Source organism: Rhinolophus sinicus, chromosome 13 (genome assembly GCF_057876585.1).
Source record: "Rhinolophus sinicus isolate RSI-liver-muscle chromosome 13, RSI-T2T, whole genome shotgun sequence".
Lineage (NCBI taxonomy): Eukaryota > Metazoa > Chordata > Mammalia > Chiroptera > Rhinolophidae > Rhinolophus > Rhinolophus sinicus.
In genome coordinates, this window is record NC_142513.1 from 10,826,872 (window position 1) to 10,842,854 (window position 15,983).

Genomic DNA, 15,983 nt, shown 5'->3' on the forward strand with positions numbered 1-15,983 from the left:
GGTAGTCCCACCTGTTCCACACTCCAGCTTGTGCAGAAGCAGAGGTAGCCTCCCAACCTGCCTGAGGATGGCGGGGTGGGGGGGTTCCTGCACTCACCTCGCCGCTGCCCTGCCTTTCCCCCCAGCTGATGAATGCAGTGAATACACTGGACAGGGATGTCCTGAATCAGCTGCACGTACAGCTCATGGAGTTGCGGAGTTGCAAGGGTTACAAGCAGTGTAACCCCCGGACCCGAAACATGGAGCTGGGTGAGTAGGCACCACCCCGTGGGGCCTGCAGAGACCGAGGCTACCACAGGAAGGAATTTGGGAGGTCATGTCTGGTCCGAAGAGAGAAGCCGGAATCACCAGGAGTTGGTGAATTCTCACCAGTGGCTGAAATACCACCTTCCTAACACCCACCAGTGCTGCTTTCATGGTCCTAAGTGTCATCATTTAAACTGTGTACCAGCCACTGTGCTATTTTATATGCGTTAACTGATAACCTTTATGCCAACCCTCTGAGGAGTATCTGCTTGGCCGTGTTTTATGAGTGAGTCAAGTGACCGGGTCAGCTGACTCCAAAGCCCACGCACTTGGTCACACTGTCATATCCTCTAAGAAACTTGCCAAGAGCAAAACACAGCGTCTCCCCAGCACCTTGCCTTTCTCGGAGCCCTTGGCTCTCTGTCCTCTGTAGCATAGGTGTTTGTGGCCAAACCTGCCTCCCCTACCATGACCAAGGTCAGTGTTGAATGAATGCATCAGGGTCCTAGAACTAGTGTGACTCTCGAGTGTAGGTGATCCGGAACGGCTACCTTAGGGAAAGCTCCCCTTAGTTCACTCCACTCATCTGCCAAGGGAGCACTAGCAGTATCAAGGGTTTGTGACAAAGTGCCAAAGGTGTTTTTAACAAGAAAAAGCAGTTATAAAGTTCATCATTGCTTGTGCCATTTTTCCCCTATATTATGTTTCTATCTTATTCATTTCTCTCTTATTTAGGACTTAAAGATGGAGGAAGCTATGAGCAATACAGGTATTTGGTTTTGTTTTTAAAGCCTGAGAACGGTCCCATCCCAAGGCCCACCCTTCAGTCTAACCTCTGTGAGGGTGCACGTGTTAGGCTGACACACTGCCCTTTCTCTGGTCTGCCAGGGGACTGGATGACCCGCCAGTAACAGTGTCCCCTAAGAGACCTTCTCTGTGTTGTTCTTTGGGGGTAACTCTTCTTTCTTGGTGATGGTTAACACTCATTCTCCTTTTGACACTTGAAAACTTAGGCAGTTTCAGCGTCGAAAGTGGCCAGAAATGAAGAGACCTTCTTCCAAATCACTGTGAGTTGGGGAACCAGTTTACAGATAGCGATCTGGTTCTGGCTTGCTTCGTTCTGCCAAGGCTATTCTGTGTGCATGCCAAAGCTCAGTGCTCTCCTGCTCCCAGAATGAGAGGGAGAGCAGTAATGTAAGGCTTTTCTGAAAAGTAACATACCTGACTACATCCCATGTTTTAGATTAATCCTTAGTCTACTATACACTGTTGTTCTCTCCACAATAACCTGCCTGGTAAACTCAGGGTATTAGAGGCTAAGAAGCATTTAAGTGTCATGTAAGTGCCAGTACCTTGAAGGCTGTGGCTGCCGAAGGGCTACCTGGTCCATAACTTCAGCAGCAGGAGGCCTCAGTAGATGGTTTCCAAATATATCCATGCTACAAACTCTGTCCAGAGCCAACAGAGGCTGGCAGGGGGCTGTGGCAACCTAGAAAGGTCACATCAAGTCTAAAGGGAGCAGCACAAATGTGATACAGTTTGAATCCTCTAATTCATTAGGAAAATCCAAAAGCTCCAAATATGTGTAAGAATTTTGTGTTAACATTGGCAATTTGACATGAAGTTACCATGCAGACAAACAAATCCCCTTGGTGAGCTGCCATTTGCGACCTCTGGCCTCCTCATTTCTTTATGTGCATGTAAACCTATGTGGCTTCTAACAGGATGATGAAATGGGCGGCCAAGTATTTCTTTGGTGCTCCCCGAATTAATAAGGCATATAATCTTTACATCTCACATTCTCTTTGGCCACTGTATTCTATTAAATACTGCCTTTGCCAGCCACTGAGTGTGTAAGCCAACAAGTGAAAATCTAGATGATTAAGCAGTAGCAAGCTTTTTCTAAGGGACCTAGAACTATTCCTTCTCAGCAGCCACATCCTTGAAGCAAAGCTTACTTGGCTGTGAAACTAATGAAGCAGTCCATTAGCAGCATGATAACCAAATGCTAAGATGAGTTTACTTTGTTCTACAGGGGACAGCTGTGGGAAGGCTGGGAAGGTTAAGCAGCGTGAGACGGACCTCAAAACCAGAGGTACCCTCTGACTGTACCGACAGTGGGAAACCATGTATGATTTCAAGCAGACCCATGCTGTTAGCCACGAGACTTGCGAGACACAGACCTTCTTTCAGTCAACATGGCAACTTCTGGAAGAGAACCACCAGGAGCAGAGCTCCGTCAGGAAGTCCATTTTTGCCCCTGCTTTTGCTTTGGATTACACCTCACCAGCTGCACAAAATGCATTTTCATATCAAAAAGTCACCACTAACCCTCTCTGTGAGGCTCACGAGGGAAAAAGAACAAAGAGATTTCTTGGAAATTTCCCCCAAGGGTGAAAAGTCACTGGAATTTTTTTTAAACCGTAAGAAAAAAAGAAAAACCATAAGGAAAAACAGTCCTCTTCTGGTTTGTCACGAAGGAACTAAGAAGCAGGACAGAGGCAGCTGCTAGAAATGGTGCAGTTTGACAGCGAGTCAGTAGCACAAAAGAAATGACCCTCATCTAGCACCGTAACTCTGGTTGCCGCTGAAGTAACTTCACTGTATATATGTGACTATTTACATGTAACCAGCGTGGGTGCTTTCAGGGGAATCTGACTAGTGAGAACGTGGTGGTGTCAGTGAACTCTTGGTGGCCGGTGGAAACGAAAACCCTTGCAGTTGCGGACATTTCCCTCCCTGACGAGTTGCCATTTCTCCCACTATGCCTTTGTTATCTGTCCCAGAACTAATGTTTTCTAAAGTACTGAAAAGAAATGAAGTTGATGTATGTCCCAAGTTTTAATGAAACTGTATTTGTAAAGAAATTTTGTAGTCTTAAGTACTGCCATACAGTGTTGGAAACCCCAGCCTATGACCAGCAGTTGGCATGAGGTAACCTTTGACATTTTGTAAAAGGCCATTCTTGGGAGTTTTTTGGTGTGTTTGGTTTTTTTAAAAAAAAAAAATCATTCAAGACACTACCAGTCAACAACAACTTTTTGGAAAGAGACACCTTGGACTTAAAAAGAGAACAGATGGTTATAAATTAATGACTCAAATTTATCCTATTTCAGGGACCTCACGGGTAAGTCTCATATTGCACCAGCTTTAGGACCTCACTTTTGAAAAGTACTAATCAAGTGCAAAGCAGTTCACCTTAGCTGAGCTTTGTGTCCCAGGTAGTCTAACCTGGTAAAGGGAGCTGTCACAACGCTAGAATGGGAGGAAGGAGGAACCGCAGCCATCTACTCGTCCAACCCATTTCTCACTTACCACATGATTCCCAATACTCACCTTTTACAAGAACAGTTCCATGCTTTGCAAGGGTCCTTTTTGGAACGTGTTTGCAGAATACAACCTCCAGTTTTACTGTTTTCTATTGCTGCAGACAGTAAAAGGCATTTAGAAAGAAAAAATTTTTTCACCTCACAAATTGTTACCATTGTTTGAAATAGGATTCTTTGACCTTTTTTTTTTTATCCTTAATCCAATAGGGATTTTTTTTTTTTTTTTTTTTTGAGAAATAAAGCAAGCTCTTAGGCTTCAATTTTAAATAGAAACCTTTATTTACAATGACACCCAAAATGATCAGCAAAACAGTCATAGCTTATCACACAACCATCTCATAAGTTACCCCACGTGGTTTGGATTCTTTGCAGTGTAAAGAATGACTTCGATTTTTAAAAGCAACATTGAATGTAAACTTGATTGAAATTGAATTCATCCTCAATACTGTAAGTCAATTCCTGAGAATTTAAATATTGCTCTCAGAATGACATTTCCATCTTCTTCAAAATTTCATACATTGGAAAGAGAGAAAGAAAGAAAGAACACCCTGCTTATTAGTCAGCAGCTCGCCCTGGGGCTGCACAATAGCTCTGGCTCCTCTACAGCAGGAGGAAATTTCATCTACCCTAGAGGTTTTGCTCCCACGAATTTCCCACTTGTAAATAAAACTCATGGCTTCTGCAAATAAAAAGGGAACTGGACGGGCATGTGGGTAACCGGCACTCCACTCTGTTCCTTTCCAGCTGCATCTATCTCTGGCTCAAAGAATTTCTAGGACAGCAAGCCAGTTATGTTCTCCCGTCCCCGCCCCCATCCACCCCAACTCACCTTAGATGTTAAATACTGATTACGCAGGCCTGATGATCGATATTTACACCCTCCCATCAAGATGCACAATTTAGAAAAGTGGCATCGTAATAGGATCACTAACCACGAGTTTCTATTTGTTTTTAAAGGAAGAAACACGTATCTCCTTTATATCATTTTGATCTTTAAAAAATATATATTTATATATCTTTGGATTCAGCAAAAAAGGAGGTGTACTGGAAATACCTCACATTCTAAAAGCAGATGAAAAGGTTACTTACATTGTTCACCCAACAGATACCAAGGTTTAAAAAGGGGGTTGGGATGGGGGATGAGGAGAGGTAGGCGGCAGGAGCACAAAGAGATTCATCCAAAAATGGTAAACGGGCAACAAAGGTTAAAAACAACAAATCATCTCAAAGACTGCAGCCATTAAAAGAAAATCAAAATCTGCACCAAGAAAATGAACAAGTAGAAAATATAAAAACTTATAATAAACTTTTTTTTTCTCCATATAAAAAGGAGGTGCTGCCTCCCAGTTAGCCTGGAGTCAGGACTAAGGAAAAGAATCACAAAACTTTATTTTTTTGTTTTGTTTTTAATTAATTTTTAAAAGTCAAGAAAGGTAAGAGCACCATTCTGTCTGTCCCCACGCACACGAGAAAAGTTCAGACATGCCTGACACAACTGTGTCTAGAAAGAGCGGCTTGTACTCAACTGTGCCTGTCGCCAGACAGGTGGACATGTTATCTGAAAAATACAGGCCACTATGATGGAAGCTGATGGATTTACAATCTTAGATTTATTTTTAACCGGGCAGGAGGGGAGGGGATGTCAGACTTAAATCCACTCTGGTGGTGGTTTGGAAATATAGGTTTCACTTACTCATAAGCAAGTCAAAGAAATTAAATGATCTTACCTTCAGAGACACCTAGAAAGATTAGCTAAACGTATGTTAAATAAAAAATTAACTGGCTCTCAGTTATTGCTAGGAAATGACACCAAGGCCAGCAGAGACATGAAATTCATAGATATTCCAAAACCCCGATTTCACTCAGTTGTTTGAACCTAATAAAGTAAACCAGATACAGAGAATTAAACTTGATGTTCCCCCCCATTCCCAACTGACCAGGACAAGTGTCAGGGAGTGGTAACAGCAGGAAAGGGCAGGGGGAAGGAGTGCAAAGGTGCTCACAGACTGCAGCTCTGAATCACGCAAAACTGACTGTTCTGAGTCCTTAAGAAATAACTATAACACTATTCCTATCTTCAGGGGTGGTGAAAACATCACATTAATGGAATGACAAGACAGCTGAGCAGACACCAGAAACCACACATCAAGGATTCTACTCTTGAGAGCTCAGTGTGGGATTCAGGTCTCAGCAACCAAAACCTTAGAGCAATCCTCAAATGGACGAAAAGACAACGTATTCAAATTAAAAAAAAAAAAAAAAAAAAAAAAAAAAAAAAATTATTTTCCTATTGTTTAATTTATAAACCACTTAAAATCCAAGATTCTTTTTTAAATCAAATTGCTTGATCTTTTAAAATTCTTGATACCTTTTTTTTTTTATTTCCCCATGTCTATTCTTTCCCTCAAAATTAACAAAGTGCTTAGTTCTGGTAGAAGAATTTAAAAGAAAAAGAATTTAAATGCCTACATCTAAACAAATGATCTCTTTAAATAGCTTTTAGATTAAGAGATTGAAAAGAGTGAGGCATCTAAGGCTGGCCAGAAGGAAAAGTTTTGGACTGCTGTCCCCTCCCCCCAGGCCACAAAATTTAGGGGATGTCTCTTCTGTTTGTAACCTCACCACGCTGAGCTTACTGAAATCAACAATGTTAAATATTTAGCTTCACAAACTCTGTAAAAATGAGTTGTTGTGACCTACAAAAAAGGTATATACATATTTTACATAATATAATATCTTAAAGGTCATATTTACAAAAAAATCTATTCACAGAAACACTGCGAAATTCTGATTCAGAATGCAGTACCTGGCCTTGGGTTTTCTGCAGTTTATTCTCAAAAAGCATTATTGCTCTACCATATAGGCAAAGGGTGACACCAGTACTTTCGACGACAACAACAAAATCATAGTTCTTGTCCAAGAGATTAGACAAAAACCAGGAATGTGGTTCACCATTCCTCAAGACCTCAAGAATATTGCATTTATCCATTACTTTTTAAATAAAGTGCACTCGGCTGCACGTTAGCATGTGAAAAATTGCTACTGCTGCAATTAAATACTGTCAGCTCATTTTCCCTTCTGCAAGGCCATTTGACGTCAAGGACAATTCCTAGAGGTGAAGTATGACAGAACGTCAGGGGCCAACAAAAATCCTAGCTGAAGCCTAAGACAACCAAGAATGGGGTGGGAGCAACTCAACACTCATTACAGGGAAACACTCAGAAACGCCAACCCCCCAGGACAGAACTCCCTGTAGTAACAAAAACAAATGAAAGCTCAGGCTCTGCTCTTCCTCCAATACGGCAACTAGAGAAACCCAGGCGTTCCAATCTCGCTTGATTTCTCCAAATGTTCTTGGGCCCACCCACATTTAATTGAAAGACTGAATAGCCAGGCAGAAAGAAGGGACACAGGAGAGTTTCGTCATCAGTAACACTCTGTCATCTCCAGAATCACCCCAAGAGGCAGAATGCCAAAATTTTTTCTCTGTTTTGAACACCATGATACACAAGAGAATGGAAAAAACAAACAGGTAGATACCACGCTTCAGCTAAAAATCCAGTCCTACTCAAATAACGTCACTTGGAATACCCTGGATGGAGATCAAAAGTGGTCCTTTCTTCACAGCTGGGTGCCTAAAACAATGATTCTTTACTCTGGCTAATCCTCGTGCGGTGTCATTTGTACAGTGATTTCCTTGGAGGTCCTGGTGTAGAGGTCAGCAGTATTTCTGTTAGTAACCAGAAGAAACGTGAGTAAAACATGCTCTGCACAAGAGAGAAGAATCCACTCGTCTGTACTGATGGCCTGCAACATGGCTCTGGCTGATTGATTCAAATTCCCAAGACCTCAAATTACCAAAAGAACCTCATGGCCTCATGCCTCCAAACCAAAAGTTTTCTCAATGACTATATTTTTAAGTTTCACATCCAAGGTAAAAATCTACCGAGGCCCTTTAGATTCCAGCTGAGGCTTTGGTTCCCTCCAGAAAACACGAAAAGCTTTGTGAGAAGGTAAGGAACAGAGTGCCGTACCTGGTCAGGGCCCATGGGCATGCCAGACAGGGCCATGGAGTTCATGTTCACCTGGGCCATGGGCCCGCTGCTGCCGTTCATGTGCACCATGCTGTAGGCGGCTGGCGCGCCCTGCTGGGCAAACTGCTGCTGGGAAAAGGAGCTGTGGAGGAAGCACAGAGTTACCCTCCTCACTTCAGTTACACCAGACACGCACACAGAGACGACCTCCACTTTGCCAGAGGTCGCGATCCTTAAGCAGAGCACAACAGGGGAGAGAGGACGCCCCGACAGCCTGCCTTCTGTCTTTCACAGCTGCCTGTATTCAATGCCCTGGTGGCTGCAGGAACAAGAGGAAGGAGCATCCCAATGGAGGAGCCAAATAACACATTTTCTAGTATGAGCCCAGGCGTTTGGATCTTTCCATCCAAACAGGCTTGACTGAAAAATGCACAGATTCATTTCCTAAACTTTTGGCACTAGAATGTGAATGACTTCTAAAAGTCCCTGTTCTTTACCTGTTCCTGGCCAGGTTTCCTGACGGCCAGCCCTTCATTTCCGAGGACGGATACATAGGTGCGGTCTGAGGGTGCTGCATCATGGGACTCTGGGAGGGACCCATTCTTGAGGACATCATTGCATTGGGAGGACTAGACACTCGACCAAAGGCTGGATCTGGCTGTTGTCCCATCCCTTTAAAAAAAAAGAAAAAAGGAAATTACAATACTCAAATGCTACCTCCTTAGAATACCAGCTTTCTAGAGTACTTCTATGTTCTTTTTTAAAGGCAGGGACCGAGCATGTGAAGTATAAGACACAGGCTGCTACAGGACGCTGCCTGCCAGTTCGTCTTGCTCACCAAGATACCAACAGAGTAACAGGCGTACTACATACAGAAAAACACTAGACCACTTGACGGGTAGTTACTTCAATGAGCTTCACAAAGAAGGGACTCCGTATCACGCTGCTTACATCACTCCATCCCTCATTAGAGGGTAGAAAAGTTCCTGTCTCCACCTGGCAGGGATGCATCCTAAAATGCAATCTCCCCAATACATACCTCTGCCCCCAAGAGGAATATGCAGTATTGCAATTAATATGTCTCAGTCACCAAGAAAAGGAACTCAGAAAATCCACACAACACGTGCCTCTCACTGTTGACCAAGCATTCAGGGACTGTCGAGTTCTACTACACTAAGACACATGGGGGAAGACATGGAAGGCTTCCTTCCAAACTAAGATGTGGGGAGGTGAAAAACCAAGACCTGAAAAAAACACTCACCTATGATAGACCATCTACCACAACTACAATGACCTGTGCACTGCAGGAGACATTTTTGTTCTGTTATTTTTAATTAATTTTGTTTTTCTTGTGAAATAACAAAAGGGAGTGAATAGTGTTTATGTTTTTAATATGCAACAGATCTAGTGAATCTTACGCCTTTAGTGATATTACTTTGAGGCAGACATTTTCGCTGTCAGATTTACCATAATTTGGTGGATATGGAAACTGCTGGGGTGGAGCTGGTGGCATTGCAGGCCCCGCCAAAACCCCATCCATGCTGGGGGACGCGGTCACGTTAGGGGGTGGGCTGAAGGCCTGGGTTTGCTGCTGCTGCTGCTGTTGCTGTTGCTGCTGCATCATCATCGCCACTCTCTGCTGTCGGAAGTGATGACTGAGCAGCTCTCGGCTGCGCTGGGCAACCATCTGGGCATTAAGAAAACCCTGCTGGTACCCAAGAAAGAATGCAATTACACACATATAGCAGGAAGCAGCCAATTTCATGCATAGAGTACCCCCACAATACATCAGGTATCAGAGAGAAAATATACCCAATGCCTTTCTTTGTAATTACAAAAAGAAAAAGAAAAAAAAAGTACGTTTCTCATTATGGTAAAGGCTTTCTGTCTACTGGAGGGGGGTGGATGGTAGAGATTTGCAGAATAGAGACCTAAAAATTATTTGGGACCAAGAGACAAAAGCAGACAGTTGTTAAGCTTTAAATAGTTACAAAACATTCCTCAAAGCAAGAGACCATTTATTTAGGGGTAGAATTTGAGGACGAACTTTCCAGAAACTATGAAATAAAACTACAAGATGAAAAAGGGCAGGATTGAGGGTGTATGGGGGGGGGAGGTTGAAACAAGAAGAGAAGCAAAAAAGAAAAAGGATGGGCTTATACTCAGAAAGCAGAAATCTACCCCAGAAGGTCTCATAGTCTCTTTAGAGCTTCTGAAAGGAGAGGCAGAGGGTAAGGAGAAGCTCTCTGGAGATTCAGAAGGTGACACAACCAAAGTACTGAACACGGAAGCTGATTTGTGCTCTCCCAGCTGGGAGAGATCATCTCCAAAAACAGCAAACTTTTATTATCTTTCCAGAGGGCATTCTAGCTTAGCTTATTACAGGATGTCTGATTATCAAGAAAATGTATCCATCAGTACCTCCAGGGGGCCTAAGACCATGAAAATTGGGCGTTCCACAGTTGTTTTTTAGCAGTAATTATGAACGCTATTTCAGCCCACAGTAAGAGATTTCCGTGTTACCTGCCTCATGCACATTAAGAAAATACCGTACTAAGTCTCCAACTTGGACTGGAGGGAGAACTTTAATATCCTCCTCCCACTATGGGAAACAGGTCACCTCAGAGGTTGTTACTGAGAGTAGGATTATGTGTTAGTTATTTTCTTCTTTATAGTTCTAATAATTTCAAATTTTACCCAGTGAGCCTGTGGTTTCAGAATCCAGGAACACAGAAAAGTTTACAGATTTATTCCCTTAAATTCCTAAAAAGTAAGTAAGAGCTGTTTTCACAACACACCTATTGATCACAGAGGAAATTAATTTTAAAAGCATGAATCAGTGGTTTTGATAATAGTCCTCTCCTCCTCTGATTCTTCCTAGTCACCAACGAGAGAAGAATGACAGAGGAAAAGTGTGATGGGACCGTGGGATGGTAGTTACTTGATCTGTTTAACAGACATTTACTGAGAGCCAACCACGGCCTGACAGGGCCCTGTGCTGGGCACAGGAGAGACACCGTGAACATGGAGAAACTTGTTCTTCTCACCTGGGAGTTTACCTGGGGCTGCATCATGGGCCTCATTACTGCAGCTCCACCAGCAGTGGGGTTTTCCATTTTCATTTCAAGTGCCTGCCGGCTCTGATTCAAAAACTGAGGAGAGACAGGTTGGTTAGGATACAAGTGGAACGTGTTAAGGAGCCCAAAATAGCTTTCCAAATCCTTAGCACCACCCTGCTGAAGTCATGACGGTGTCTCCAATCCAATTAACCTGGTTAAGTCACATCTCAGGTGAACCGGTAGCCTTTCACACTTCAAAAAGGTTCATGCTGAAAAGTTCCTGGCTAGCAAGCATATAAATCTTTACTATTTGGCATCAGGAGAAAAAGCGAAAGTGTGATTTTTGCAGCTTAAAGAGCATCTTCAACAGGAACGCAAAGGATTTGGAAAGTCAGACTTTCTCTGGGATTATTTAGGCCGTTGGGGAAATAGTAAACTAAATAAACTACCTCTTCTGTTCCGTTTCCTAGGTAAATTTTATGGGGAAGAAATAGTAAAAAGTAAAATGATACCACAAGCACATTAATACAGCTTTCCCAAGTACCTAAACTGACTTTCAGGAATACTCATATATGAGAAGCATCTCTGGCTCGTTGGATTCTAAACTCTCTCACTCATCTGCTTATATGGCTCAGTTCTGCCACGTTTAGTAACTCAGCATACCCAAGATGCAAACAATATAAATAAGTTTTAAAAGATTTGTTGAGGATTAATGAGACAAAAAAGAAAAAATGTCTTACCATAGCATATTAAAAGAGAGTTTAAGTTTAAAAAAAAAAGTCTAGAAAGCAGAGGTTCCATAAAAAGAATGCTGAAATCAGTAAGATTTAAATACTTGGTTATTACTCTTAAGAACTTCTTAAAAAATAGAAATTATCTACCTCTAGGATTACAAAGTCATCAAGAAATATGTTTCTTCCCCAAGAGGTATGCTCTGACATTTCTTACTTTTTAAGAAACGGAATATTCTTATAGAAAGGTATCCAATTCTAACACATCACCCTCTAATAAGAAACCTTCTGTACAAATAAAATGTTACACAGAAATGAAAACAAAAGGAATTTTTTTTAGTTGACAAGAGATGGAGAGCCAGTGGCAAGAGCGCTGAAGAACACAGTCTGAAAACAATTAAAGAGGAGGCCGAAGGTAAAGCCACTTCCGGCCAAGGCAGAGCATGTGACTGGTTACCTGCTGGCCCTGCAGCCTCTGCTGAAGCTGCATTCTAAGTTGCTTGGGGGTGTTTGTCCGAGGTCTCATGATGTTGGCCCTCGGGTGCATTCCCTGGAGAGGAAAATTGCCTTGCTGGTTCATCTGACTCATCATCGAGTTAAAAGATGGTGACTGTCCCTGAAGATTAAAGCCGCCTTGCATCGGAGGCCCCTGTGCTGGGTACGTCTGCCCGTACAACGCTGCCTTCTGATCCATCATTACTGCTGCTTCTTGGCCTTGGAAAACATCCTGTTTGGGCTCCAAAGCTTGTCCCTTAAACAGCAAACACATAAGTAAACAATGGAGTGCTTCAATGAAATCAAATGCTCTAAAGAAGGTGAACAGTAAAGTTAATAGATGTGAACAATAATGCTGCAGAATTCCAAAAGCAAAATCAAGTTTACTGTCTCAAGTCCCATGAGAACACAGACCATGCCCCATCTTTTCACGGCCGTGTCCTGGTGCCCAGTACAAGGTCTCACGCAGACAGACACTCAAAATATTTTCTGAGCCAAATATCTACAATGTATTAAGTACTTACATAAATGCTACCATGTTTCCCCAGAAATACGACCTAGCTGGACCATCGGCTCTAAGGCATCTTTGGGAGCAAAAATTAATATAAGACCCGGTCTTATATTATAGTAAAATAAGACCAGGTCTTATATTAATTTTTGCTCCCAAAGACGCCTTAGAGCCGATGGTCCGGCTAGGTTGTATTTCCGGGGAAACACAGTAAAATTTGGGTACCTAAAATTTGACAGCTTTATAAAATAGTAGGCTACTGGAAGTAATATCAATTATGAAGTGTATGTTCTCAATTTACTGCCGGTACCCACGAATGTAGTGATGGAACCCAAGTAACAGGAAAGATATACAGGCATTCTCGTACGTGGCCTCAGGGAGGAGCACACACACACTTCTATTTCCGTGTTAATGCCACCTACTTGATTTACAAGTTCAGGGATGCCCAGAGCTCTGTCAATTTCTTCTAAGCCTGTGGCATCTGTGTTGCTCAAGAGAGTGTGCAGCTGGTCCAACAATGCTCTTTCATCATTCTGTCCTTCTAAGTTAGAAGGTGGCCCAAGGAGCTCGTCCAGGGAATTCCGAAGAAGTGGCCTAAAGAGAGACTTGCAATCAATTTCAATGGTGCTTCTCCTCTTCAAATTAAAAAAAAAAAAAAATCATAATAACTATGCACAATATTCTTAATATGCAATAATAACTCAAATACTACAAGTATAAATAATAAATGAACTGAGTAGCAGAGATTAGCAAATGGCATCAATTTAAATCTGAGGCCTAGATTTTAAACCCATTGGGCCATCTTCAACCACCGTACCCAGCGCACACCTCCCCATTCCACCACCAAAATATAATTGCTAGACTCCCAGGCATTTGGGGGATAGCAGAGGTTACAGATCAGGGGCGGTGGGGAGTGCAGTTTTCAAGACCCCACAAGAAGAGAGGTGGTAGTAGTCGTGATACTTCTAAGTTGAGAAATCAACAAAAGAACAGGGAAAAGGATAGAAATGTTGAACTATCAATGAACTGAGGCTGGTAACCTGCCAAAAGAACTTTTTGTTACACTTGGCTCACAGCAGCCTCATGTACTGAGGAGTGGAGCACACACCCCACACAGCCACAGCTGGGTGCCGCATGGAGCTAGACAGTTCTCCTGACTCAGAGAAATGTTGTGATGAAACTATGTTCTCTGCTGGGTAGAGAAGCAATCAAGTTAATCAACTAACGTGGTTATATCACTGTCTGCTCAGATCAATTCACTGTTCTTTGCTTAACTCATCGCAGAATACAAGTTATTAATAGAATTGACATTGACCAGTAGCCTCTGTCATGCAAATGAGTTACTGACCAAACCAGAGTTCACTGTCACTATCATCCCTGAAATGTTTTAAATAATTTTAGGAAATAACTATTCAATCCTTAAAAATTGACTTTCCCTTTACCTTGAACGCCATTTACCTTGTCAAACTGGTGCTAACTTACCCCCTCCTCATCGAGGAGGATTATAACCTGAGGAGACAACTCCCACCTCACAGAAAGGCCCTCACGTCTGACACTCGATAGTCCTGAGAGCTGACCAATACAGCTCCGTCTCCCGTGAATGCCACTGCTTGCTGCCTCAGCGTCCTTCCACACACCATTATCCAAGAAATGCCCGGACGGCAACCCAGTACCTAATTGCAGAGTTTCTCTCATTCTCTTTCAGGTCTCTTCCCATGCTCTGATCCTTCCTAGATAATCAGTGCTAACATTTTCTAGAGTTACGTAATAAAGCCCCACCTATTCTGAGTCCCATGAGGACCTTGCTCCATGGACAACATGCCATCTGGCCAGGAACCTGGTTGGTTAGACGGTGCTGCCTGGCCATAAGGACTGACCCCCATTCCCATGGGCATTTCACCGGGCCCTGGAGGAACAAAAAGATAAATTTTCAAATAATTAGCAGCAAAAATTACCCTACAACACCTAATTTTCTTTTGTTATGAAGGGGACGCTTACGCATTTGAAGCATCTGCTGCTGCTGCTGCTGTTGCTGCTGCTGCTGCTGTAACATTGGTCTCGCACCTGGGATGCTATTGGACCGAAGAGACAAGGTGGGCATCGAGCCTCCCATTGGAGGTCTGGGTAAAGAAGCGTTATAATCTGCCCCTGGTCTTCCCATGGAGTTTGAACTCAAAGGTTCCATTCTGCTGGCCTTTGCGTTTGGTAAGCCCCAGTCTCCGGAGGGAGGAGTCTGATTCGCAGCCACATTTCTATTTGGTCCACCTACAACAGGTAGAAATGAGTAGGTCTTTTCCACATTATGATGAAATCCTTCTTGCAGCATATAAGTACAGTCATTGTACACATCAGCTGGGAGGAAAAAAGTGCTTTGTCATCCTAAGAACAGGGCTAGCCAACTATTAAGACATTTCTGATGGGCCACTATTGCCACATATTCATTACAGGTTAGAGAATGTCTTAGGCCAAAAGCCTCCATAAGAGTTTAAAGAACCAAGACACAGAATAAATGAAGGAAATACTCATGAAAGAAACATTATGCTACTTATACTGAAAAACCTATTACTTAATTCCAGTTATTTAAATTGTTTTAAGTATGACAAATTTGCTTTTCCCAAAAGAAAAATGTAATCATGAATACTAATTAGAAATAACATACCCATATTTGAGCCGTAATTTTCCTGACTATCCATCATTCTTGGATTCCCAGCCAACATAGGCTGCTTTGGTAACATGGGGAAAGCACTGATATTCTTTACTGGAGGACTTGAGCCAACGGAAACGGGGCTATCTAGAGATACTGCTCGGCTGTACGCAGGACGAATGGACTGCACAGACTGTGGACTCCTCAAACCTGTTGAAAACATACAAGCACAGCACACATAAATATCTTTTGATGATCTAACACATAAATAATCAAGTAGAAGACATAAATACCAACCCCCTGCCACCCACCCAAGAATGTCTTTCTTACTAAAACAAATACTGTCTTCCTTTATAATATAATCACTAAGGGCGTGTGTGTACACACACACACAGCCTCAGATTCCAAACAAAGTAGAAACAAGAGTCTCAGTGTTGGCTGAAGTACTGGGGACTGATGGTATCCTGGTGTGGTCCTTCCTATTCTGCTACACTGAATCCTGACAATGTTACTGATGTGTCAAACTCCTGGAGGGTCTTCCATATGTATACTTGTTAAGTGGCTTCTCTGTTTAAAATTGCACAATTAAATGTAGCCAGACAAGTTGCCTTCTAATCAAACAAGCAATGAAACTTAAATTTCCTCCTAATCTTTTTTTTTGGGCTTTTTCCAATCTATTTCATTGATCTCACTATCCATGTCAGTTTAGGAAACAGCGCCACTGAAAATAACCACCATTCAGATAACTGTGAATTATTCTTTTGCAATTGATACAGATCACATATCCTAATTAAACTAATGAATGAGGAAACACGTGGCTACAGGAGAGCGCCATCAAACACCAAAGAAGAAAAGTCTCATTAACTAAATGACAAGATTCCATTGTCAAAGGACAGGTTTTAAGCTACAGTTTTGGTTGCTTTTTAATCCAGTTCCC

At 42.5% G+C, this 15,983-nt stretch overlaps 2 protein-coding genes across 11 annotated transcripts in view; one reads left to right on the forward strand and one right to left on the reverse strand.

Moving 5' to 3' along the window:
- The window catches only part of SULF2 (sulfatase 2), a 102,442-nt gene extending 99,225 nt beyond the window's left edge, over positions 1–3,217 (forward strand). For all 6 annotated transcript variants that reach the window (XM_074317821.2, XM_019749674.3, XM_074317820.2 and 3 more), the window contains exons 18-21: positions 126–249; positions 982–1,015; positions 1,260–1,313; positions 2,282–3,217. In XM_074317821.2, coding sequence (XP_074173922.1) covers positions 126–249; positions 982–1,015; positions 1,260–1,313; positions 2,282–2,312 — 243 coding nt within the window. In that variant the 3' untranslated portion in view covers positions 2,313–3,217. The remainder of the gene's footprint in view (positions 1–125; positions 250–981; positions 1,016–1,259; positions 1,314–2,281) is intronic.
- A 613-nt stretch (positions 3,218–3,830) lies between these two features.
- NCOA3 (nuclear receptor coactivator 3) overlaps positions 3,831–15,983 on the reverse strand; it is a 94,295-nt gene continuing 82,142 nt past the window's right edge. For 2 of the 5 annotated variants that reach the window (XM_019749673.3, XM_074317817.2), the window contains 10 exons: positions 15,062–15,256; positions 14,401–14,667; positions 14,182–14,308; positions 12,825–12,996; positions 11,857–12,150; positions 10,657–10,761; positions 9,077–9,314; positions 8,107–8,281; positions 7,610–7,751; positions 7,041–7,305 (listed from right to left, as the gene is read on the reverse strand). In XM_019749673.3, the coding sequence (XP_019605232.2) occupies positions 7,294–7,305; positions 7,610–7,751; positions 8,107–8,281; positions 9,077–9,314; positions 10,657–10,761; positions 11,857–12,150; positions 12,825–12,996; positions 14,182–14,308; positions 14,401–14,667; positions 15,062–15,256 (1,727 nt within the window). In that variant the 3' untranslated portion in view covers positions 7,041–7,293. Of the gene's footprint in view, positions 7,306–7,609; positions 7,752–8,106; positions 8,282–9,076; positions 9,318–10,656; positions 10,762–11,856; positions 12,151–12,824; positions 12,997–14,181; positions 14,309–14,400; positions 14,668–15,061; positions 15,257–15,983 lie in introns of all 5 variants that reach the window. The other 3 variants (XM_019749670.3, XM_019749672.3, XM_019749671.3) reach the window with 3 other exon arrangements.